At 38.5% G+C, this 26,192-nt stretch overlaps 1 protein-coding gene across 5 annotated transcripts in view; it reads left to right on the top strand.

Moving 5' to 3' along the window:
- Positions 1 to 26,192, top strand: part of UBN2 (ubinuclein 2) — an 86,439-nt gene extending 60,247 nt beyond the window's left edge. For 4 of the 5 annotated variants that reach the window (XM_053218023.1, XM_053218021.1, XM_053218022.1 and 1 more), the window contains 3 exons: positions 3,029 to 3,260; positions 3,694 to 3,783; positions 6,842 to 17,191. In XM_053218023.1, the coding sequence (XP_053073998.1) occupies positions 3,029 to 3,260; positions 3,694 to 3,783; positions 6,842 to 6,891 (372 nt within the window). In that variant the 3' untranslated portion in view covers positions 6,892 to 17,191. Of the gene's footprint in view, positions 1 to 3,028; positions 3,261 to 3,693; positions 3,784 to 6,841; positions 17,192 to 26,007 lie in introns of those variants that run through there. The other variant, XM_027075572.2, reaches the window with a different exon arrangement.

The following is a 26,192-nucleotide window of genomic DNA, read 5'->3' as shown; positions in this document are numbered from 1 at the left end:
GTTGGGAAAAGCCTCTTTCAGGAGGCAACATTTGAGTGGGGAATTGAATAAGCAGGCCAGTCATTTGGAGATAGGGGGGAATGAACAGTCCAAACTAGAGTGAAGACACTGAGATAGGAAAGAGCCTGACATGTAGGCGTGCACATCTAGACTAGGGAGAGATGGAGAGGTGATGAGATCTGAGATCAAGCAGAACCATGTGATGGAGGACCTTGTAGGCCACGATGAGAACTTGGGGTGTTAATGTGTTCAGTGGGAAGCTTTTGGAGGGTCTTCAACAGGGGAGTGGTATGGTTTGATTTATATTCCAAACGATTACACTGGGTGTCATGGAGAATGGGGGGGGGGGGGGCACTGATGCACTCACCAAAATAAAACATGCGGTTAAAAAATATTACATATTATATATTACATATAATTATATGTACATATATGTACATATATGTATTACATATTGTATATATATGTATTATATATATATATATAATGCCCACCACGGGAAGAGCAAGGTTTTCTTTTATATTTTCTCCTGGAAATAAAATGTGGAGGTCATGGAAGTATTTTTGATTATGGAGCATCATCCTGAACTTTGCCGATTTACATTTGCCTGTTTTATGTTGACAACTTCTCCTATATGCTTCCAAATCATAACGATAGGATACCCAACTTTTGAAAGGTCTCCATCTCATAAGAGAGAGAAATTTATAAATGCCATGTAACATTAAGATAATCTGATGTTTCATTTTAATTTTAGAAACAAAAGTGGATATCAAAGTTTTTTGAAAGCACAAAATGTTAGTTATGGCATGGTATCATTTTCAATTGCTCAGTTACTTAATTTTGGAAGTTGCTCTAATTTACACTTTCCAGCTGTTTTAATACTTCAGTTAGCCTCCTCTAGAAAAGCTTGAGTTCTCCTTATTAGCAGTATCTAATGTTCCTTACTACGGGGTTTACTTGGGGCAAACGGTATTGGAGTGTGTGCACCATATTATCCTGGGATTACAATAGAATTATGATTAAAAAAGAACTCTTATTCTTAAATTGATGCAGGATCCCTTCAATCCAAATTGCTTCAAAGCGTTATTTCTAACTTAGTAATTCTTTCAGATTGTATCTGTTTTGTGTATCATGGTTGGCTCAGTAAGGGAAAGACCTGAAAATAAGAAAAATAGCCAAGTCCAAGCAAAAATGATGGAGATTTGTACTTAAGTGTTGGAGGAACTGGTGGTTTAAAAAAAAAGTTTTTTTTTAAGAAAAAGAATGAGTATGTTGACAATGAATTCATCTTGTCTTGTTATTTTATGATGCCTAAAAACTAAGGTTTCAAGCCTGAGTGTTGAGAAAGAATGAGACTATTAATGATAGCCGTTGACAAATAGGGCGGGGTCGCATGATTGCAGGACCTGATGAGTTCAGTTGTGGTTGATGAGTGTTCCATATCCAAGTGACATTCCTCACTGAGCTTTTAGAGTTACAAGATTGAAACTGTGACAAAGTCAGAACTATGGATGTAAGTTTGAGAGCTAACAAAGAAGAGAAGGAAAGGCTGTTGGAGAAAAGTTGTAAAACTAGAATTGAAGCCTTCTTGAGGATATTCTTCATTTTTTGTTTAGCACTGGCATGGAACATTTGGTGTATCAATCTATGTTATTGGCATATAAGTATGGGGAGATCATTTACATGGATTTTTCATGGATTAACTAAGAAATAGATCAGCCCCTTTATTAATTAGTAATGTTTACTGCAAGAGTAGTTAACACAGAGATAAACCTGATAATAGTTAACATTGATTACTGACTAGAAAATATTCAAAGAATTCAGTTTTGTTGACTAAATTTAGAACCGTAAAATTTTTGGCCAGGGAAACTTAGAATCGGTAAAGATAAGACTACAAAAGAAAATTCACAGTTGCAGAAACTATCTGATACTGAAAAAATTTTACTGTAATTTTTGTTAATAAGTACATATAGAAAAGAGAGTCAAAATGGGGACAGATTATTCCTGAATAGAAAATTGTTCAAAGAATTAAATTAGCTTAATGAAGTATATTTAAGTAATTTCTCAGTGAAAGCTAATTACTGCTTGCATATTTCAGATTTAAATGTGTTTTTCATAAACATGGCATCAAAGCCCAGGCAGAGGAGTATTAAAACACCTTTTTACCTTAAGGAGTCTTAAGTTGAGAAAAGTAGTGAAAATGGAAACCAGCTTTCAGGGGTTAAGGAGAAACTAAATAACATGGAAATGGAGGGTATCATTTAGTAAATTTGATAACAAAAGGAGTACAAATAAGTCAGGTTGTTTCTAGGGGTTGAGGAAGAGCCAGGGATAGCTGTGGTTATAAACAAAACAGAACAAAAACAAAAAAACAAAAACATGAGGACTCTGTATGTGACAAAGCAGAGGAAACATGGGGAAAGGCGTAATATTAGATATTTGTACCAGAAAGTTCTGCATAGGTGGGATTCATGGCATGGTCAGATGGTTAGGCTTGGAGAAGAGACAGGTAAGGCTAATGATGAGGAAGAACATCTGGGATGGCCTCATTTCTTTAAGGCTTTATGATGAAAGCAGATGGTATTGCATTAGGGGCTCTGAGAGAATCCTAGTCTGGAACAATAACCATGGGGATTGTGTCAGGAAGGTGGTAAAACAATGAAATTACCAGTCATTTTCAAAGATCATATTGAAATTGAATGAAATTAATGGCTAGTGAGTGGCTCAGATCTAGGGTTTAGAAGCAAAAGTAGAAGTCTGAGGTGAGAAAGACATGTTAATATAGACATTAAAATAAGTCAAGGAGTCTAAACTGGTGATGAAGAGCTGAGTAGAGAATTATTTCCAAAACCAATATGGTAGCTCTTAGAAATATACTTTTCACCTCGGTCTTTATTTTCTGTCTCATGAAGTTTCTGTTAGAGTAGAGTTAGGACACAGTCTTGCGCCCATGAGGATATTAAATACAATAAATCAATTCAGGTTAAAGATTTGATTTCTTATGTATTTTGACCCCTGGTTTCTGCAGTCCACAGCAGGAGCATCATTATTGGCTAATGCCTCACCTCTGACTCTCATGACATCACCTTTGTCTGTAACAAATCAAAATGTGACTCCTTTTGGGATGCTGGGTGGCCTTGTTCCAGTGACCATGCCCTTCCAGTTTCCCTTGGAGCTACTTGGCTTTGGAACGGACACAGCTGGAGTGACAACCACCTCGGGATCTACCTCAGCCGCTTTCCACCATAGCCTAACTCAGAGTAAGTGGGGTTCTTTTAGTTACTTGCTTACGTAGTTTGACAGAACGGGAAAACTCATGAATTTATACTGATTGAGAGTAGTCCATTTGGAGTTAGTGAAGATTACAGAATTTTCTTTAAGAAATGCAGTTTAATTTCATTTATATAGAATAAATCAAATTGGTGGACTCAGAATTTATTTACAGTTCTTAAATGAACCATCTATACCACATTGCTGTCTTAATGAAATTTATAAGAGGCAGTCAAATTTGCTGAGTTATTTGCATGTACGTATTTATATATGTACATTTTTTCAATGTATGTACTCTAAGGAGGACTTTGAAATCAGGGGCTATGCTTAACGTTATATAAATTAAACTATTTTCATTTTTTATCTAAGAGGGCTTAAGTGTTAGATTGAAGAAGATCACTGACAATTCTGTTTTTCTCTCAGATTTACTAAAGGGTTTACAGCCAGGAGCTCAGCATGCAGCAACACTTTCCCACTCACCTCTGCCTACACATTTACAGCAAACATTCAATGGTAAGAAAGCCACCTATTTTTTTCATCTCATAATATTTATATAGATTTATAGATTGGATTAAACATCTCTGGAAACTAAATGGGATGACAAAAGTTGGAAAAAACAGATTTCACATGACTGAATCCTCATGAGCAACAAACTCCTTGTAAGGAGAGGAAATCGGTAAAGAGACCTTTTGTTACATGTGGAGAAAAAAAATTTTTGAGAGCAGAATAGCACGAGTGGGAGAGGGGCAAAGAGAGGGGAACAGAGAGAACCTTAAGCAAGTTCCACACCCAGCACGGTGCCCAGCATGGGGCTTGATCTCAGGAACGTGAGATCATGACCTGAGCCAAAACCAAGAGTAGGACATTGAACCCACCGAGCCACCCATACGCCCCTGAAGAAAACATGTTGAAGGTATTTGTTGTATTGAAATGATAACGAAGAAGAGGATTCATAAAACAGTGTACAAAAGTCATGTCCAGTAGTTGCAATAGTTCACATTTTGAAGGTTTACTAAGTGCCAGTTAGTCTTGTGACTACTGACATGTATTAGCTAATTTAATCCTTACAACACCTGTGAGTGTGCTGGTAACAATCCCCATTGTTATAGATCAGGAAACTGAATTAGAGATAAGCACCTTGCCCAAGATGATACAGTAGTAAGTGATCTGAGATACAAATCTGGGAAGTCTGACTTGGTACCTTTTCTGCCTTTTAGCAGTAATTCAGTTAATACCCTCCAAACTGTATGCGTTACACACTTGCAGCCCAACTAGATCACTCTGAAATTAGATAGTGGACATTGGACATAACATTGACCTCTAGGTTATTGCTTTCAACAGCAGTCGACCTCAGTAGACTGCTGATACTATTCTTGAAGGCCATTTTCAGGATCTTTTGAACAGAAATAAGTGTTCAACTGGCCTCTTAACTTTGCAGGTTGACTGGGATCTCACTATTCTTTTTGGCCACTGCATTTAAAATGATCTTTGAAGGGGCACCTGGGTGGCTCAGTCAGTTAAGCATCCGACTTCAGCTCAGGTCGTGATCTCACAGTTTGTGAGTTTGAGCCCTGTGTTGGGCTCTCTGCTGTCAGCACAGAGCCTGCTTTAGATCCTCTGTCCCCGTCTCTTTCTGCCCCTTCCCTGCTCATTTTCTCTGTCCCTCTCTTTCTTCCTCTCTCTCTCTCAATAAAGAAATAAATAAATAAACTTAAAAAAATAAATAAAATGATCTTTGAGGGACACCTGCGTGGCTCAGTTGGTTAAGTGTCTAGCTCTTGGTTTCAGCTCAGGTCATGATCTCATGCTTCATAAGATCAAGCTCCTTGAGAGAATGAATATAACTTCTCTATATTCATTTTATATATAATACAAACTTTTTCTGTAAAGGCCTCAACAGTAAATATTTTCAGCTTTGCAGGCCATGTAGTCTCTATCACAACTACTCAACTCCGCCATTCTAGTGCGAAAACAGCCATAGATAAATATGTAGCATGAGTGTGGCTGGGTTCCTATAAAACTTTTTAAAGTAGTGGTGGGCCACATTTGGCCCTTGGGCCAAACCTTGGTCTAGACAATCTCACAGTCCAGTTAATATGAGTATTTTATTTTGTAGTTTCCCAAAGCTGCTTTGAGCACAATCCTTCCTTGCCATTTTATGAATTTAATCATACCTTAGGTCACATCATTCTCTCTGCAAACACAAGTACATAATATCTCATTATGAATGGAAAAACCAATTCCTTAGATGTTGTCACCAAAGTTATTTTAATAGTGTCCTATTTATACAGCTTTTGAAACAATCATCCTCTCTCATTGATACAACAGAGGCAGTTTCTTCAATAGAGGCAGTTTTTTGTTTTATGTTTTACCAGAGTAATTTAGATACCACGTGAATGAACCTAGCAGTGTCACATATGGTCTCCTCCAGCCTTAAGGTTGATCTTGTAATACGGCAATTTGTTCCTTTTCACCTGTGTGTCTCTGCCATTCATGCCTCCCCCTGCCTTTTTCTCTCAGGCTTAGGAGTGGGAGGCTTCATTGTCCTTGCTAAGGCAGTACCTTGTTAAACTTCTCTATATTTTGTTGGCTCTTAAGGTCACTGGGTTCTAGTCTTGCCCATTTTAAATAGAGTGATCAACTAACTAAAATTTAAGAAATAAATCAGTGTATAAATAAATACATACAATAATCAACATTTTCCCAATTAAAAGTTAAAAACCATATGTAAGGAGCACCTGGGTAGCTCAGTCGGTTGAGCGTCCGACTTTGACTCAGGTCATGATCTCATGGTTTTGAGTTCGAGCGCCGCGTCAGGTTCTGTGCTGACAGCTCAGAGCCTACAGCCTGCTTCGGATTCTGTATCTCCCTCTCTCTCTGCCCTTCCCCTGCTCGCGCTCTCGATCTCTCTCTCTCTCTCTCTCTCTCTCTCTCTCTCCCCCTCTCTCTCCCTCTCTCTCTGAAAAATAAATGAACATTAAAAAACAAAACAAAACACACATGTAAAACTAGAAACCGTTGTTCCCAGTTAGCAGACTTTCCTATCACTTACAACTTTTGCCAGGTTAGGACCAAAACAAAGACTCAGCTGGATTTTTCACTACCAGTGTATCCCATTTATTTACATAAATAATCGAGAATTAATTATCAAATGCTATGTCATGGCAAGGAATTTAATTTCACTTGCAAGAAAATGAAATTGACTTAGTCTTCTAAAGGGATCAAAAGATGTGGTAGGTTCCTTGAAGGTGGGGATTATGTCTTTTATGTTCCTTTGTGATCCTCATAGCATTTGACACAGTGGGTTCTGAGGTGGATAATAATAGTATTTCAACTGAAAACCAATCGAACCACAGCCATTTGACTTAAGAGGATCTTTTTTGTTGAGTTCTCTTATGTTTCTCAACCTCTGTAATGCCATGCATAGCATGTAAATTATTAAAGGTTATCTTTTTTAGCAGTGTCATTTCGCGTGGAAATTAAACGTTAATTGTTCTCATTGCTTTGTTTGCTTTTAATATGTATTTTTATAACACACCGACACAGCCCAATTAAACATCTCTTTTCTCAGATGGAGGCCAAAGTAAAGGGGACACTAAATTACCACGGAAATCTCAGTGACTTCCCAGCGAGCAATGGAGATGAGACACTCAGCTGGCTGATGGAATCTACCTGATGGGAAAGTACTCATGTGGTCATAGGGCTGCTGTTCTGTCGATGTTTACATTCTCTCGTCCCAAGCACTGTGGTGAGGAGGAAAAAAGAAAAGAGAACATTACTTGAGTCAAGCCAGGTGCAGGAGGAAGAAATGCTTTCGTGCAAAGTTAGTGACCTGTGGTCTCCTCTAAAGAAAGACAAAGTGACCATATTAACTGACTTGAAAGAGACTCAGTTGTCAAACCCACAGAAGTACAAATTTGATTTTTTTCCCCGGGGGAGAAAGAAGGAATCTGAGGATTTGGGTAAACTCCATCCATCCTGGGGGTTGGATCTGAACACTTGTAGACATAATCGCATAATAAAAGGCAGTCTATCTGGAATTAGGCCAGTTTGTCAGGAGTAACAATCATGTTTATCTGAGTGGACTATGCAGCAAATTTGCCACACAACAAAATTAATGACCCTGTGTTTGATCCAGACAGTAGCTGAGGAAATACTGTACTCTCACAAGTCCTGAACAAACTTGAATCTTCTCCAGTGTGTAGCAACCCCCCATGTAAATCAGTGGACTAAAGATGTTTCAGGAAAGTTATTTTAGCACAGTGATACATATTATTAAATCATCAAGATTTTTAAAAGTGAAGAAATTGAGCCTGTTGCTCTTAACAGACAAACTTAGATGTCCCCTTTTTGTAAAAGGGTCAATTTCATCTTCCATTCAGAAGCAGGTACTTAACTCTCCTTCAGGTGATTTGTGCATCTGGTATTGACTGGTTAATTCTTACTTCCATTCTTGATGTTAAAATGTGACTCTTCAGAAATGGGGATCTTTGACGTAGGGCTGCGACTTCGGTGCTCCTAGCCCCTGCAGGCCCAACACCCTGAACTGTAAACTTCCCCAGCCGCACCTCGGTTCACAACTTCTCCTGGTCTTGTAGCTAGTGGTACTTCAGGTGATTCTTAATTGTTGACAGAGACAGGCGTGAGTGTGTACTACACATGCCTCTTCGTTGGTCATTCAAATGGCATATATATATTTTTGGAATTTTTAAGATAGTATTTTAAAGGGAGGAATTACATTAGGATCATTATGTGTATAAGGGATTATTTTTTATAACAATCACAGTGTATTTTTACTCCCTATATCCAGTGTAGTGAAATTGATTTGGAGCATTTGGGATCTTAAAGCTTTATTAATATTTACTGAGAATATTGATATGTGAGTAAAGCTGCAGATAACGGGATAACAAAACCGCTTAGTTCTTATAGCTTCCTTATGCAAATACATACTCAGCAAAGGATGTTAAGGGAGAAATTTATGGTTCTTTTTGAATATATTTGATTTGATTTTTTTTTTTCCCCTCACCTTTGGTCTTGTCTCCTTTTCTCCCTATTTAGGCTTCTGAATGTTTTCAAACTATACCCATGATTGGTGTAAGCTTGATCCATTTATAACAATAGATAGACTAACCTAAAAAACAGCATGAAATTGATAGTAGCAAGATTTGCATCTTTTTTCATTACAAGTCACCCTATACCCTTACATTTCTTCAAATAAGTGTATTAACCTGGCCCTTTTTTCCTTTTACAAGCACAAGTCCCAAATAGCCTATAGGACTGTGAATAAATTACCACGGATCTGTTCAGATCTGTATACCTATATTTTGACTTCAAAGTCACATTGGCTTGCTTCATAGCAACAAGTTAATAAGTAACTGAAAGCTTTAGTTCCAAGAACTTTTTACAGTAAGGGGAAAGGATTATTTCAAAGGAATCACTGATATAATTACTTGCCCCTAAGAATTTAGTTTACCAGTAAAACATAAGAATGTTGTATCAACCCCAGTTGGAAGGATATTGGGATGTTGCAGCGAGGCTTGACTCGAATCGAATATGTTTAATTAAAGGTTGTTTGGTTTTTTAAATTAGGGAAGCTTACCCAATTCTTGAGTTATTCGAGTGTAGTATACCTGTTGCTTTTATCTAATTTGGAAAAAGAAGTCTTTGTTAATACTCTATGGGAGTTTTCCTTTGGGAAGCAATAGCCTTTGTTTTACTTCCCACACCAGGAGAGAAGTCACAGTGCATACTAATCTCTCTTCCTGCTGATAATTGTGTACGTGTTCATCTGTGTGCATATGAAGATTTATTTATATATAAATTCATTACTAATGTAAGTCAGGGAATAATTTCGGTTTCTTAAATCCATCAGTTCTGAATCATGCTATGTGAAGATCCCTGACAATTCTTGGTTGTCATTAGAGAAGAACAGGATTATCAATTCTTCCCCCAAGTATTATTTTATAACTAACCATTAAAATTATCTGAAGGCTCTTGGCTCTGAAAAGTCCATATATATGGAGATGATATTCTATTCTCTTCACTCTTGATTCCTGGAGGACTGCTACCTGGTCCCCCCCCCCCCCCAGCCCCCCACCACATTTTCACTAACTTTCGTCCATTTCAATCAAGACGACCCTTTTATGTTGTACAAATGAAACAAACATCTTTATATTTCTTAATAGATAGGTATGACCAGAGAGCTCCTAGATGTAAATACAGAACTGTTTCTTTTCTAGATCATAACATTGAAAATGGTGTCCATACTTTATGGGTGCCTGTCTTTACAGTTTTTCTTACTAAATACAACCATATAAATTGGTTATTTTTTAGCACAGAGACTTGTGACTCATACTGTATTTTTGCACTTAAAAGTCAAATCGTGTTATTTTTTAAAACGGTGAGTAATTGGAAAGGATATAGAGCAATGTGTATTTCTGAAGAGCATTAGCAACATCCCAATGCAAAAATAATCAGCACACGTAATTATGTCCCACTCAGCGGGATTCTTGATTCAGGAAAATTAAGCTGTTTTGTTTTCAACTGTCGTGTATTTTAAATTGCCTTCACTGATGTATAAGCTGTTACTGTACATACAAGTTAATCCTCAGTATTCACAAGCAATAACGGTCAGCAGAGTTGTCTTCAGAGATGGCAGTGCTGAGCCTCAGTTGGAGACTGTTTGGGAGCAAAGTGTCAAGCTCATTCAGAGCCTCCAAAGTCAATGCAAGCAATAATTCCACTATAACTCAATTCTAATTCTTTCTCACATGCTTCTCAAATCCAAGTGCAAAAGAAATCATGGTTTTAAAACAGCCTGAAGAAAAACGTTTCGGAAAAAGAAGTGAAGTTAATCTGAAGTCACAAAATCCCGACATTCTGAGGAAATCAGAGGATTGTGTTAGTACATTCTGTCATGCCTGCCACCCCTTTGATGGATGTTGTTAGCCCAAATTACATTTTTTTATATCCTAGAAGTTGAATAGGGTGTATTGCATCACCGAGGTAGGAGGAAGAACCGGGCACATACATGTTTGGATACTGTGGGTTTGACACCTGTTTGAAAACAACTTATTGGGAAAGATTTTTAACCCAGGATCCCCACCCACCCACCCCACCTCACCCCACCCCCTCCAAAGCAGATCTAAATTGTTTACTACCCAGGGTTGGAAAGGGCAGACACGTCAAGTCTGTTCCGGTTGCCCTTACCACTCCCCTTTCCACCTCTACTTGGTTCAAGACGTTTTCTGAAATGGAAATTCTGCTGTTAATCAAACTGCCATTGATTGTGAGAACTCTATGTCCCTTGGGATCATCTCTTAGAACTCCAGTTATCTATCATATTTGCTGCTACATTTGTAACATGAACTTTGCCTGTATTGGTCGATTTTAATCTAATTTACAGTTCTTCATTTCTAGGAGGTTTTGTCATATAACTTTACCCATGTATAGAGTTAGGATACTTTATTTTAGGAGTGTACCGTAAAAGCACACTGGTTGGTCCCTGTATTCTTTTTATTATCACTTAGGTTTTGAATTTATGTTTGCCTTTTTGGTTCGTTGATGTTTTGTTTTGCTTTGTTTTAAATTAGAAATAGAAGAGTGAGAAAAATCTATAATCAGGCCAAACTTGAGAACTTTCCCTTGTGCTTCAGCACTATAGTTTCTGCTGACCATATGTTCTCAAAAGGGGCACTTTTACTTTCTCTCGTGCATGTATGATTGTTTTGTTATGTTTTTTGCTTTTGTAATAAGCAGAAGAAAAATGCAGTAGTAGGTAAATGATTACAAACATGTTCTGCAATTTTATTTTATAAAATTTAAGGGGAAAAGTTTAACTCTCTGTAAATCATTTCTTAGCTCTGGTAAAATGCTTATTCCTCTAAAACACGCTCAGTTCAGGCCTTTGTCTTCGTTAAGTGCCTTTTTTTTCTTTCTTTTTCCCCCTCTTGAAAGTGTTCTCAGATACCCTAAAGTACAGGCTAATAAGTCAGGGGATTCAGGAGGAAGAATCTCATACTTGCCAATATCATGTCATGCTGTAATATTATTCTTCCTTTTTTTGTTTTATAAGTATAAGGATATATGTATAAGATACATACATACATATATATGTATACATATGTAATATACATACCCATATATATACATATATACATATACATATATATACATATACATATATATGTGTGTGTGTGTGTGTGTGTGTGTGTGTGTGTATAACTAGTAGCTGCTGTACCATCGCATCCTTTCCAAACACACTCCTTTCAGTGTTTGCAAAACTTCTGGCTTGTTTATGCCATTGTTTTAGTCAATTCAAATGGGTAGATTGGGAAACTGTCTTTATACAAGATGCTGTCTTCCCCTTTGAGTATCTGTTTGTAGAAGTTAACAAAAATACCTAAATATAATAAGTCATTTATTTCAAGTAAAATAAATTTAGTGGACTCATTGACCATCCTGGATGTAACCCACTGCTCTGTGCCCTTCAAACTTGGCATGAGTACTATTGGAGAAAGCATTGGAATAACAGTCTTTTGTGGGTCAAGTTGATAAGGAGCACTTATCAAGTTATGGCAGGCAAGACTAAAGACATGGGCAGCTAGAGTCAGAAGCTTGGTGTTGTATCTGAATAAGTTTTGAACAAAGATGGCAACTTTGTCAACATTAAACGTGCATCAGATTTTTCTCTGGGAAATTATTTTTGAAGAATTCATATAGCTGCATATCTGTGAAAAGGTTAATAGACTCAGAAAGACTTCAGATACTCATGTAAACACTCATATAACCTATAGCATTCTTGAGAGATCTTCAGTTTTCTTTTTATTTGCCAGGTAATTACATTTGGCTTACTCTGATTTTATGGTTATTTAGATTTCTCCCTTGAACAAACTGGCCTAATTTTCAGTATCTAAGATTCATCTGTTTCTTGTTAAAAACAGGTATGATACATTAAGGGAGACTAAGTTGAACCAATCCTCAAAGCCCAGTATAAATATATCTAATAAGTGCCCCCTTTTAAAGACATTTTAATTGGGAAGAGGAGACGGGTGGCGAACAAGAAAGCAGCGGCTCCTGGTAGCGCTACCTGAGAGCACAGCGCGTATCTGGCAGCCTCAGTTCAGGCGAGTCATTCTTGAATTACTATATTTAACAGGGGGAATATCATTTAACCTTCGTGCCTCAGACTACCCATTCGAAAATTGGGTATAATAATATTCACCTACCTCCCAGGGATATCAGAGACTTTACTATTTCAAAAATACTTTGAGTTTTTCTAAAATGTCCTATAGATTTAAAAAGTATCACCATCTTCCCGCAGAGGCTAAAAAATGTGTCCCCGTGATGGGTATAAAAAGCACCGTATGATTTTTAAGTTTAAAGAAGAATCACTGGAATTCTAATTTAGATGCATATTATTTAAACATATTTGTGGTGGGATGAAAATGGTTAGTTTCAGGTTAATAAGTGGGGGGGGGGGGGGGGAATAACACTAAGTTGCTTAATTGTAAGTAGATTTTCTTTTTTAGCCTTTTATGGTGTTAATACACGTGTGATTTTTGCCAAGGCCGTGGAGCTGCAGCTAGGTAAAGGTTGGGTGATTGGCTACTGAAGTTGATAAATGATCCTGAAAGTTTTTTCCGTCTCACTTTTCCATCTTCTCAGTCTGCTTTCCTTAGAGCACTTGTTTGGTGATGGAAAGCTAAGCTTTTAGCTTCTAAGCAGGAATGGACAACTCCTCATTCTTGTAAATCAGAGATTGTGTACTGTTCATGTCACTACTGGCTTCTCTGGCTTTGCCCTGAAGGAGCAGGCGCTACACGCAGTCAGCTGGGTGTACCGTTAGCCCGGCGACCTCCGTGTAATTCAGACTCCTTCCACCCACGACGGAGGCGGAGTCATCTGCCACTCAGGTTACAGAAGAATGGGGAGAGGGGAGGCAGGATTCACTTCTTAGCTGGGACACGGGTGGGAAGGGTGGGGGTAGAAGGAAACCGGTTTTTGCTCATCTCTAAGGAAGAAACGAAGATCACTTTATCCCACTTTCCCTCCTGGCATATTAAGTAGTGATGCTTACAATTTTCCTTTATCGTTTCAAACAACAGCAACAACGGGAAAAAATGGATGCTGCATTTTTAGTTAGGGCTAAATGCTAAGCAACAATTATTAGAGAGTGTGTGCAGAATTAAATTATAGCACAGATTCAGGGTCAGGAAGGAGAATGTAGACCGTAAGGAAGAAATTATCCAGCTCAAGTGAGTCAAGAGAAAGCACCATGCCCAAGCAGACCGAGCATCTGGGTTAATTCCCACAACTGGCCAAGGCCCATTTAATATCTAGTGATAGGATGTTTTTCCTTAAAAATCACTTTTTGGTTGTTTACTGCTTTTTCCAGATAAGGCCTTAGTTAGTAACCTCTAAATATCAGCTATGCAGATAAACGTACTCTTTATTTTCCACATTTCCCTCTTTTTCCATGCTTCAGATAATAGATGTTAAATGACTTCTACCCAAAGAAATAAGGCATAAGGGTTTTGTTGAATGTGTGTTTGTTCCTCTAGGGAAAATTAACAGAAGCATAACACAGAGATATTTTGTGTGTTCCTCTATCCTAAAATGTGAACTTTATATTCAAAAACTTAAGTACAGATCCTTTTACTGGTGCAAAACTGTAGTTAGAATCATGGAGTGTCTTTGGGTTGTTAAGATAAAATAGTCCCAGTGTTCAGTTCTGAGAACGTTTTAGATTCTGTGGCACAGTGTTCAGGTTTATAGAGCTGAACAGTTGGTCAGACTCTAATTAAAAATAGCTTTGAATATTTAATGTTGAATTCCTTCTTTCCTCATTCTTCTTACCTCTAGTTTGAGCTCTTAAGTTAACCATTTCATCAGCTAGTTGCTACACCAGAATATCACTTGCATGTTGTCAAGAGTCTGGAGCAGAAAGGTTAGACTTTCACCTCCTTTTCTCACTCACCTGGCCCATCTTTCCTGTGTCTCCACTGAATTCAGAAGGGAAGACTACAGTACAGGCATCGTCCAGGAGACTGTTTATATCCTAGCACAGACTCAGACAGGAACTCAGAGGAGTTTAATCAGACTGTCTTTGAACAACTTGACAGTAAATGACATTTTTCTCAGATACTCCCAAAGTACTGTTTGCTTGAAAGTAGCTATTTGTGACCTTTATTTAATTTCCTCATACTGTAATTCTTGAACTTCTCAGTCTTTCTTACCTATTTCTATTTAGAATAGGTTAGCAGTTTTCTGAACTGTTTCCCAAACAGGTCAAGAATACTTCCAGAAATCTCGGTAGTATAATTAAGGGGATCTGTATTTCCAGGATTCGGAATCATCACTGGTGACTGGAATTTTTTTTTTTTTCTCTTCTCCCTTGTATTAAAAACTAGATTACTCTCCTACTACACAGTGTGGTAGCTGTAATTCATGGCCTCCTCTTGATACTTTTCAAGGTTATTCAAAAAAGATGCAGACTTTTATTAAGGGCTCTTATTTCTCCTAATACTCTTCCTTGCTTATTTTCATACTACCCCTGGAATAAACCTACTTTTGCAAAGGTCTGAGTCACACAGGCCATATAAATTCTTGCCAGTTTTAATGTTCCTCAGAAGACTCTGCCCATTATTTTCTCCCATTTTGCTAATAATAATATAATTCTATTTTACCTTAAATCTAGTTTTAAAATATTTTGTAATAGAGCACTAATGGAAACCTAATTGAAATACAAAAAAGATAACTATTCCTCAAGATAACTTGGAAATACTTCTGTTTTTGAAGTTAACAGCTCCACCTACCCCCAAGCACATTTCAGAGTCAGCAGTAACGAAGACCAGCCACTTGGCATGTTTTTCTGTGTGACAACCTGCCTTTAATTTGTCAGGTCTTACCTACCTTGTATTTTCTGTCCTCGCAACCATAAACTTTCCTCATTTTTGGCTGTCGTGTGCTGTTTGCAGGGTTGACGTGCCCTGTGGCAGCACATAGGATTTTTCTTTCCCATACCTGCAAATTTACCAAGGATGACCCCGGTTTGGGCAAGGGGCATTAAAAGACAAAGAAGTTACTCTCAGCTGATAAAAGTATTGCTGTTTTTATATCGTGAGTTTAGAAAATTGGCCAAAGGTGGCCAACTTTTTAAATCCTGGCTATGCCTACATAATTAGTTACATATCCCGTCTAAGACCTTCTGATAAGTAAGGTGCCCTTCCACCAGTAGAGGCAGGTTTGCAACCTACAGATAATTTCCTCTGACCTATGGCCAGCCATAGAAAAGATTCAAGCTTTGTACTGTCCTTTTGTTGGCTGTCGTTGAAAAATTATATTATAGAAAGTATCAAAATATCAAACTGTTCTTAAGAAGAGTATGTAATCTGGGGCTTGCTTTTGTGTTTTGCTCACTAAACGTTGTCGAGCTTAAAAGAAAAGGAAATGAAATCTCTGGCTGGTGAAAATTTTGTGCCCCAAACAATATGTTAATCAAAGTCTACCAAGGTAACTAAGTGATGGGTGTTTTCTCTCTTTCATTACAAGCAAGAAAGTTTATTCGCAGTTGTAAAATTATAGCGGAACTGCAGACCTATTTGCTATAACTGATTGGAAATAAAGATTCTGATTTTTAGTCTGCGTAAGCACATATTTCCAACGCTTGTGGTATGCATTTTGATAAGGGAGAGACTTAGTTTGGTAACAGACGGAAGAAACAGGACTTATTGATACAGTGAACGTTCACTCTGTAGAGGAACTTCCCTCCAGGTACATATCTTCCTCTTACCTTAGCCGCCTCCGCACTTGGTAGAGATGCCAACATGTTTCACGACCGATCTTGAAGGAAGGAGCCTAAAGAATTGCTGCTCCTCTGGGTGAAAGGCACTGATTACTGTAGCGCGTTTGTTTGTAGGGAGGTGCGTTTCTGCTCACTTGAAGGGATATACTGTATTTTAAATAAGTGTGTGACTTAATATTTGGGGATTTTTTTTTTCCTCCTTTAAAACTGGACCTGAACACAGCTTTGAGTTGATATTTGTAATAATCTCAGGACCTGAAAGATTGTAGCATTTAGTGTGTCTTAAAAATTATGTACTGTACCAGCCATGGATTTTTGTAAATATACCTGTCTCCCTTTTTTGTATTATTTTAGTAAGAAAAATAATAAATTTAAATAAAAGGGGGTGGTGATGACATGTGAATGGGTGTGGGTATGTATGTGTGTGTGTTTGTATAAGGCTCTTTTGAGACGAACTGGTGCTTGTTTAATTTCCGGCTCTGAGGAGAGCAGGAATATGGCCAAACTGCTGCTACCGACCCTGCACTGAGCCCAGGTGTTTCCATTTTGTCTTTCCCAGTGCTTGATTGGACGCGGGCCACCAGGAAATGACTCAGAAGCTAAACTCTTCTTCCCACTGCCACCTTGCCTTTGCATTCTCGGTTCTGCACACCCTTTGAACTTCCGTGGCAAAGCTTTCCAAACTCTGGGTGGCTTGTCGGTCTGTAGTTTTCAGAGAGCTCTTGTCACTATTTTCTAAGAAGAAAGAAGGACAGGTAAATTTCGTAACCAAAAAATAATCACACATTTCATAAAACCCTGATGAATTCTGGACATGTGAGAGGGCTTAAACATTCCTAAATGTGGATCTGTGAATTGAGAAAATCAGCCCCGTGGATATACGCCTTCAGTGCAGGGAAAAAAATTTTTTTTTTGTTTTTGTTTTTTTTTTGTTGTTGCAACAGCCTTGCTCATATTCCAGGTATAGTTAGCAAATCCCTGTTTTAAAGCAGGAGCCTTATTTGATTCCGTGTAGATGTTTCCTGTCTATCCTTTGTGACAGGACCTTTTACATGAGTGTTTTTTCTTTTTGTATGTGTTATGTGTTGTATTAAATAAAGAGGAATGTACATATTACTCTTGTGTCTGTTGTATTATTGGGCTAACTTGGATTTTAATACCTCATTCTTTTAGTAGTGGTTGAGCATCTGTTGTCTGTATTGTACTGTGCTGAGCGCTATCGGATTCAGAAGTAAAGGGCAGGGGCCCCACCTTCAGGGTATTGACAAACACTTTCCAATCTCATGACAAGTTAAAAGGTAACAATTCGAAATTTGTCACAAGGGTGTGGTCCATTGCTGCCTGACATGTGAGTTCAGAACAGGGAAGAAATTGGACTGGAGCGATCTGGGAAGATTTTGTCAATTGGATGGCACTGAGCTGGGTCTCAGGATACTGGGATTTGGCTAGGAAGAAGGAAAGGGGAATGTCCCGAGCAGAATCAGGAAATAGACGAGGCTGGTGTGAGGTGTATACTGGGATTGGTAGAAGCCAGACTGTGGAAGTCCTGGAATGTAGGCTTGCTAGGTTCTTCCTCTGGGTTATAGGGTGTGTGTGTGTGTGTGTGTGCGCGTGTGAGTGTGTGAGTGTGACAGAAAGCAAGGAATACTACTACTAGGATCAAAGTTTGAAATGTAGATACGGGAATTCGGCAGAACTGGTCATCTTTGGGGTGTCTGGCTGGCTCAGTTGGTGGTAGAACGTGCAACTTGATCTCAGGGTCATGGGTTCAAGGCTCATGTTGGGGATAGAGATTACTTAAAAAAAAAAAGACCCCCAAACAAGAAGTGATCACCTTTTCAATCCTTACTTGTAGAAGACCTCTGGAGAAAATATTATTAAGATAAAGAGTAGAAAAAGAATTCAATCTTAGAACTCTGGTGAAAGAGTGGGAAAAGATGACATAGAAAGCAACATGTGAGAGAAATTCAACAGTTTGTCATTTATAAGCGAATATGTATATATGCATAGAAAATACAGAAAAGACATATACCCCAAAGTACAGAGTGATTATATGAGTGTTTTTTTCCTTTTACTTATGCATATTTTTGGTGCGTTATCATTAAGAGGAAGAATTTTTAAAAGGGATGGTCCTCATGCATGGGGGAGAGTGTAGGCTGCAAATGCCCTCACTAAAAAACAATATTTAAAGACAGATACGCCAAAGCAGATTCTTGGTAGTAATAGCCCCTAAAGATATCTATCGTTATTCAACTACATTCACCTATGTTGTCACCATCTTGTATATTAACATATTTAAAGGTGTTATTGTAAGCAAGATATTTTTAAATCTGTAATTTCCCTGAGTTTCTTTGACCATGGAATTTTTTCCATGTAACTGCAATTAACATTAGGCATGTAAAGCACTTATTAGCACGGTGACGCGTAGCAAGTACTAGGTAAATGTTAGCTTTTATCATCATTCAACCTAGTTCTGTTTTATTACTGTTTCTGTAGTTTGGAAAAGTTTCTAAGAAGATACTTGGCCCAAGGAGTTAAGGATTTCAGAATAACCTTTAGAGAGCCAACAAGTAATCCAGAAATGCTCCCAGCCTTCCAGAGTTGTACAAGGGCCAGGTGTCCAGAAGGGGTTTTTCAAAGGAGTATAGTGGAATATGTGCAGCAGGAAGTACTTCTGACACTGTCCATGTAGGCAAGAAATTGTCTCAGGCCTGAGCTTTGCCACAGGAGAGTGGTTGGTTAGGAAACGGGTGCATGGAACAGTTCCTAGGGATGGAGTTCAAAGGCAAAGTGAACCAATTGGTGCTGGAGTTAGTTACTTTGCTTTTATAAGTTTATTCAAAGGGAGAAATGGATGGTACAAGTATTTCTGTACAGTGATGTAAACGATTGAAACAGCCTAATGCCATGTTAGGATTTGGTTAAGTAAACAAAAATAATACTAAGTAAAAAAATTTTTTAATAAGAAATGACCAAGATATCCAGGCATTAAGAAAGAGCAGACATAAATATAAACACACACTGGCGCAGAAAAATAGAAAACCCACACTCCCAAGTCCAGAGGCGTGGTGCGAGGGCTTGTTCTGTATCCTTTTACTTAAATGTATTTTCAACAAACGTGGATGATGTGAGAAAGGGCTTTTGTTGGTTTGTTTTTAAGAAACAAACAGGTGGGCTTGGTTGAAGAAAGAAATGGGAAAGAGGCTCTTCCCTGTCTCATCACTGGGAAAAGGGAAAAGACCTTATTTCTTCTACTCAGATCCTGCTAGAGCCCCAAATTGGCTCTGTTTTGGAGGGAAGGCACAATGAACTGCTTGATTTAAAATAAAAATCTTTGGAAAAGATTATCCTTGTACTTGGTTAAAAAAAAAAAAAAGTACATGGGCATACAGAGTGCAAAGCGTGTCTTTCCTGGCTATAGTCCCTGTTTTCTTTCCTCAGAGCAACCCCTGCTACGAATTTCTCCAGCTATAAGTATAAATATGTACCTGACTCTTTTCACATAAATTCAGCATACGCACTTTGCTGCACAGTACCTAGCATTTTTTCCAGTTGTCTCAGAGATCATTCCACATCAGTACATAGGGGTCTGTTCTGTTCTTTTTGACAGCTCACAGTCTTCCATACTTACGGTATCATCACGGTTCATTGTATTTATTTTTATTGATGAGCACTTAGATTACTATCACAAGGCAAACTGTAACATCCTGTGTATGTACATCACACGGAAGTTCGTTTTGGCGTGGGTAGTAATGACCTAACATCCTAGATTTGAAAGTCAGGGTCTGGAATCTCTGACGTTGCTTCTCATCCAAGTAAAGCTTTGAGAAATGCCTGGGAAAATCAATCTCTTGTTTAAAGGAATTTGGAAAATTGAAAATAAAAGCAGAAGAGGTGACTCTGGGTACACCAAGGGTGGAGTCACACGCGAGGGAGATCATGAGTTTCTTCAAAAGACAGCCCCCTCTGATGTGTCATGCGTGTCCTTGCCTCAAAAATGATGGCCCTTCCTCGTCAGTGTGTGCCTTGACATGGCTTGTTTTTTTCTGTCTGTATATTTACCTCTTCTGTGCCCTGTGTCTGTCCCTTTACCATTTCCCCACTATCTTTTTTCTAGTAGGTGGCATAGCATGAAGGAAAACAGGCTGACATTAGACAGATGGGTTCACGAGTCCCCGCTCTGAAGCTGTGACACTAATTTAGACAAGATGCTTACCTTTTAGCCTGTTAACTTATTTCTACAGTGATGATAGCGACGATGGGTGTGAGGTTGAATTAAGAGACTGGATGTGGAAAGCACCTAGCATAGTGCCTAGCACATAAGAGCTAATTAATGGTGGCTACATTATTCTCTCTCTCTCTCTTTTGCCTTTTCTTCTTAAATTCATACTTCCTCTTGCTCTCCTAACTTCCCAAACTATAGAGGTGAACCATAGTGGGTTTTTTTTTTTAATCTTTCTTAAAAAAAAAAAAAAAAGCTTACAGTACAGGAGTGGATAAATATCAGAATTCTTTGATTGCAGATGTCAAACCCCTGGCTTAAAAAGTAACCAGAAACTTGTCTAAAAAGTAAAGTCGGTTAAACACAACAGTAAAGAGAATCTTTTGGTTCGTAGAACTGAGTTGTGTAGAGGTGAGCCTGGAGTAGGGGAAGCTTTATCCAGTGATTCGGCGTCCTCACCGTCTAGCCATGTCTCTGCCCTGGCATTCGAAGTGCCAAGATTTCACAGATAGCCCTCTGACAGCCTCAGGCTCTCCCTTCGTGGCCAAGTGGCCGCTGCACTTCCAAACTCCATGTGTGTGTCGTGTGTTAGTTTATTTTTGCCTTATGGTACCTCACGTGCAAAGCAGTGCATTAATCACGTGCCTCCAATCATAATACATGGTTCACCATCATTCAGTACAGCAACTCATTCCCTCATTTTATTATACATTCAGCTTCTCCTTCCTTCCTTAGTCCCCAGCGCCCTGTGTCTCATAGGTGCCCTCTTGATATGTGCCCCTTGTTATGCATGTTCACTTCTAAAATAGTGCTATTTAGTGCGTGTACAAATTTCATTTGTACGAACGGTCTGGGCCTATACATTTTGCTCTTTCCTACTTTTCTCACTTTTCTTAAATTTGTCCATGTTGCTATGTGTACATCCTGTGTGTTGCTGCTTATCACCGCGTAGTATTCCATACTATGTATCCACCACGTTCTACATACCCGTCCCTCTGGAGGTGGATACCTAGGTTGCCTCTAATTCCTTGTTATTGCAGGAAAGGCTATAGGCCATCTCCTGCCGATTGCCTGTTCATCTCCGCTTATTATTCGATTGCGTTGTATCCTTTTGTTATAGGTAATACTCTCTTACCAGTTGTAGGTGTGCTTGATATTTTAGTCTGTGACCCCTCTTTCAACTTGGTGGAGGATATCCTGAATTGAACAGAAAATGTTAATTTGTAATAGTCAAATTGATCTATTTGTCTACATGTATGTTGAGGTGCTTGTTAGGAGATATTTCCCTATCCCTGTGTCGCAAATATATCTTCCTGCTCTTTCTTCTATTAACTTTATAGTTTTAAACTTTCTCCGTAAAGGTATTGTTCATGTATTGATTTCTAGGTACTTTATAGTTGTCGCTTTTATGAGTGGTCTATTCTTCTCCGTCCGATACTCTCATGGTTTTTGTGGGTAACGAGGAACGCTGTTGATTTCTGAAAGTTGAGTTTGTGTCCAGCAACTTTGCTGAACTCTCCTATTCCAGTAACTCATCTGATTATTTTATTAGCTTTTCAATGAAGATGATCATATCATCTACAAAAAATGACAGGGCGCCTGGCTGGTTCACTTGAAGAGCATGCGACTCTTGATCTTGGGGTTGTGAATTCAAGCCCCATGTCGGGTGTCGAAATTACTGAAATCAATACATAACCTTTTCAAAATGACAGTTTAATCTCCCTTCCCAATTCTTTCACTTTCGTCTTATCTTAGAGCATCAGACTGGTCCTTTAATACTATTTAAACAGTAGTGTCAAAGTGACATCTTTGTTCCTTTGTTCCTTGTCTCAATTTTCTCAAGTGTGGTGTTTATTCTAGGTTGTTGGTATATAGATTTTAAGAAGTTAAGAAAGTTCTATTCCTAATTTTCTGGGAATGCTGATCATAAGTGTGAACTGGATTATAGCAAGTACATTCCCCCTAACCCTGATACATGATCAGCACTTCCAGAAAATTTCTGAGCAATGTGTTCATAATTTTTTCATTCTTATAATCTTTATTTTCTTTGTTTTCCTCTTGCATTCTGTTTCCTTTATACGCATCTTCTCCCTTGTCCTCCTTCAGTCTTGCCAGTTTTCTTCAGTCTTACTAATTTTTCAAGGAATCATGAATTTTATTGGGTGCACATATGTTCGTTACGGTGATATCTCTTTAATCTATTTTTTCCACCAATATATAATGTCCTTCATTTTTCTTTATGATGTGTTTTGCCCTGATATCGCAGTTATCTATATTCTGAATAATATCCCATTGTATGACTATATCACATTTTTAATTTATCCATTTATCAGTTGATAGACACGTAGGCTGTTTGTACATTTTGGATATCGCGAATAATGCTGCTATGAACATTTAGGTACCATACTCCCCCATCCCACCCCTGATCCAAGTGGCATACGTTCCGAGACCCCCAGGGGATGCCTGAAACTGTAGATACTACTGAACCCTCTAGATCCTATGTGTTTTCCTATGCATACATACTGATGATAAAGTTGAATTTGTAAATTAGGCACAGTAAGAGATTGTCAATAACTAAAAATAGAACAATTGTAACAATATACTGTAATAAAAGTTATGTGAAGATGCTCTCTCTCAAAATATCTTATTGCACCGCCCTCACCCTTCTTGTGACGGGAGATGACCAAATGCCTGCATGATGAGATGAAGTGAGGTGAATGACGTAGGCAGTGTAGCATAGCATTAGACTACCCCTCACCTTCTGACTCTGTGTCCGAGGGCAGATCACCTGCTTCCAGCCCATGGTTGACCGTGGGTGACTGAAATTGCGGAGAAGGGGGACCACTGGACAGGTTTTTGTGTGGATGTATGTGTTCACTTCTCTCAGGTGTGTACCTAAGAGGCCATATGGTAACTCTGCGTAACTTTTTGAGGAACCACAAAACTGTTTCCCACAGTAGCTGAAACATTTTGCACTCCTACTAGCAATATGTGAGAGCTTAAATTTCTCTGCATCCTTGCCAGCACTTGATATTTTCTGTTTGTTTGATGATAGCCATCCTGGTAGGTATGAAGTGGTACCTCATTCTTTTGATTTGCATCTCCCTAATGACTCACGGTGTTGAGTATCTTTTCATGTGCTTATTAAGCAGTTAGTATATTAGTATAATTATAGTATATAGCTTAGTACATTAAGTATAGAAGTACTTTTTCGAGGCGAGTTCCCAAAGAGACTGTTTGCTGTAAAGTCTCTGAGGCCTTGCATGTCTGAACATATTATCTTTGCATTCTCACATTTCAATGAGAGTTTAGCTGGATATAATATTCCAGGTTATTTTCCTTCATCACTTAGAAAACATAACTTGATTGCGTTTTGCCTCCAGTGTTTGTTAGAAACATCGATGTCAATCTAATTCTTACTTTTTTGTGGACTAGCTGCTCCTCCTCTCTAGCTTTTAGAATTTCATTTTTGTCTTGAATGGTCTTAAATTTCACTAGAACGTGTCAAAGTTTTAGTTTTTCCATATTTACCCTGTGTGATGCACCATGAGATCTTTGTATTGGAATCTTTTTTATCTTTAATTTTTGAAAGTTCTGGGGCGCCTGGGTGGATCAGTCGGTTGAGTGACCGACTCTTGATTTCAGCTCAGGTCGTGATCTCATGGTTTGTGAGTTTGAGCCCTACATCGGGCTCTGTGCTGACAGTGTGGAGCCTGCTTGGGATTCTCTCTCTCTCCCCCCTCTCTGTTCCTCCCCCACTTGTGATCTGTGCTCTCTCTCTCTCAAATAGATTTTAAAATTTTTTTTTAAAAAGCTCTTAGGATTTCTGTAAATATTCCCTTTCCTAAATCTATTTCCTCTCTTTCTGGGACACATATCATACATATATTTACATCATATCACCATCATCATCATCATCATCATCTCTTTAATGTTCTCTCATATTTTCCAGTACCTTCTGAGAAAATTCCTTGAGCTGATCTGGATCATTATTCATTTTTCAGCTATGTAGTCATTCTTGTTTTTATCCAATCTTTTGGCTTTATTCACCTATCACGTATTTCATACCCACTATTTCCATTTGGTTCTTATAACTGCTTGTTTGTTATTATTGTTCTCCTATCTTAGTAAGGATCTTTACCGTGCTTCTTGTAAGTTCTTGTTTTGTCTTGTTCCATTCTGGCTTGTCTAGCACGATTCGTCCCAGTTATTGTCTCTTTTGTTGTGACTCTACTCCTCAAATATCTGATGATTTTCACTTGGGAGCTTGTTTTGTCCTGGGCTTATAAACAGCTTTTTTAGCTGGTGATGTATATACCAAGGGGAGGGGCCAAGCACCCTAGCATGTGCTTTTAAGAAGTGGGTTGGGAGCCTCAGGAGCATTTCCCAGAGCAAAGTCCCAGGTACCAGAGTCAGATTTTGACCCACACTGTGGGTCCAGTCACATGGGTCATTATTTTCTGCAAACTTGCTCACAGTGGCTTATTTCTGTATATTTGGTGATTTTTTAGTATATATCCCTGCACTTTATAACTTCAGCTATGGGCATTCTTCGAGGCCTAGATTTTTATAAAGTATGTTCCTCTAAAGGGCATTTGAGTTTGCTTCTTCCAAGCTCCTAGGAACATTACCAACCCAGGACCACTTCAAACTAAATGTTAGCTTAGGGATTTCAGGGCCTCAGAGATAGGATGAATTTCAGCCACAAATGCATGTGAATGGTTATTGCTAGTAGTTAGGAACTTTAGAAGAAGGCTCTCCACCCTGCTACCCTACCCTGAGCTGAGATTAAAACAGAAGGGTCTCAGGGCTCTTGGCTGGCTCACTCAGTAGAGCATGCTACTCTCTGACTTAGGGTTGTGAGTTTGAGTCCCACATTGGATGTAGAGATTATTTAAACAATAAAATCTTAAACACACACACACACACACACACACACGCAGAAAAGTCTCTTCTTGGTGAAGTCAGGGATATTTTTTTCATTCCCACCAATGAGGCCAATGTTAGGGGTTCCATCATTTTGTAAGACTTTTTGATCTGACTCCCACCATGCTAGTCTGAGGCCTTTTTTCCCTTCTGTCTACAGTAAATTGAAATCCCGACTGTAGACCACCAGGGATCAACAGATAGATATCTTCAGGGCAAATCAGTGCTCATTTTCCTAGTCCTCCTCCTTCCTCACCTCTGGCTACTCTGGCTCCCTTTGCTGTCAGCTCTGTCATGCTCTGAAGAAGTGTTTTTACGTGTTTGTTAAAATTTCACTCAGTGCTTGAGGCGTTTTATATTGAGAGATTTCTCTGCACGCCTAATCTTTCATAATGTCAAAAACAAAAGTCCTGTATGTATTTTGTATAAGCTCATTATCTCTCTATGTAAATATATAATATGCAAACATTAGTATTGAATATGAAATTATAATATATACGCTACTTAGTATTTAATTCTATATGAACTGTACATTCACATAAGCTAATTATCTATGTAAATATATAGTATGCAAACATTAATATTGAATATGAAATTATAATATATATGCTACTTAGTACTTAATTCTATATGAACTGTACATTCACAGTCCATTTCATAAGTCAGACTCTTGCAGATCACCTACAGCGCGTCAGGTGTCCTGATGTAAGAACAGGAGTTCCATAAGGAGGAGGGGTTGACAATGGTGACTTCATTTACTAAAACGGGACTCTTTCTGTGTCAGTTTCACCAGAAACCCCAAAGGCTGAGAACAAAACCATAGGCGCCAATCTGTCCACATTCTAAAGGGAGGAGGAGCCAGATCACCTATGCACCCACCCTAAGAAGTTGTGAAATGGACCCCCGGGGAAGCACTAGCTCAATACTGGGAAGGATTAGCTCGGCATCCACCTCAGGCTATGGAAGAGA

Source organism: Acinonyx jubatus, chromosome A2, assembly GCF_027475565.1.
Source record: "Acinonyx jubatus isolate Ajub_Pintada_27869175 chromosome A2, VMU_Ajub_asm_v1.0, whole genome shotgun sequence".
NCBI lineage: Eukaryota > Metazoa > Chordata > Mammalia > Carnivora > Felidae > Acinonyx > Acinonyx jubatus.
The sequence above is the reverse complement of the archived record's forward strand: the minus strand, read 5'-3'. Positions and strand labels throughout refer to the sequence as shown.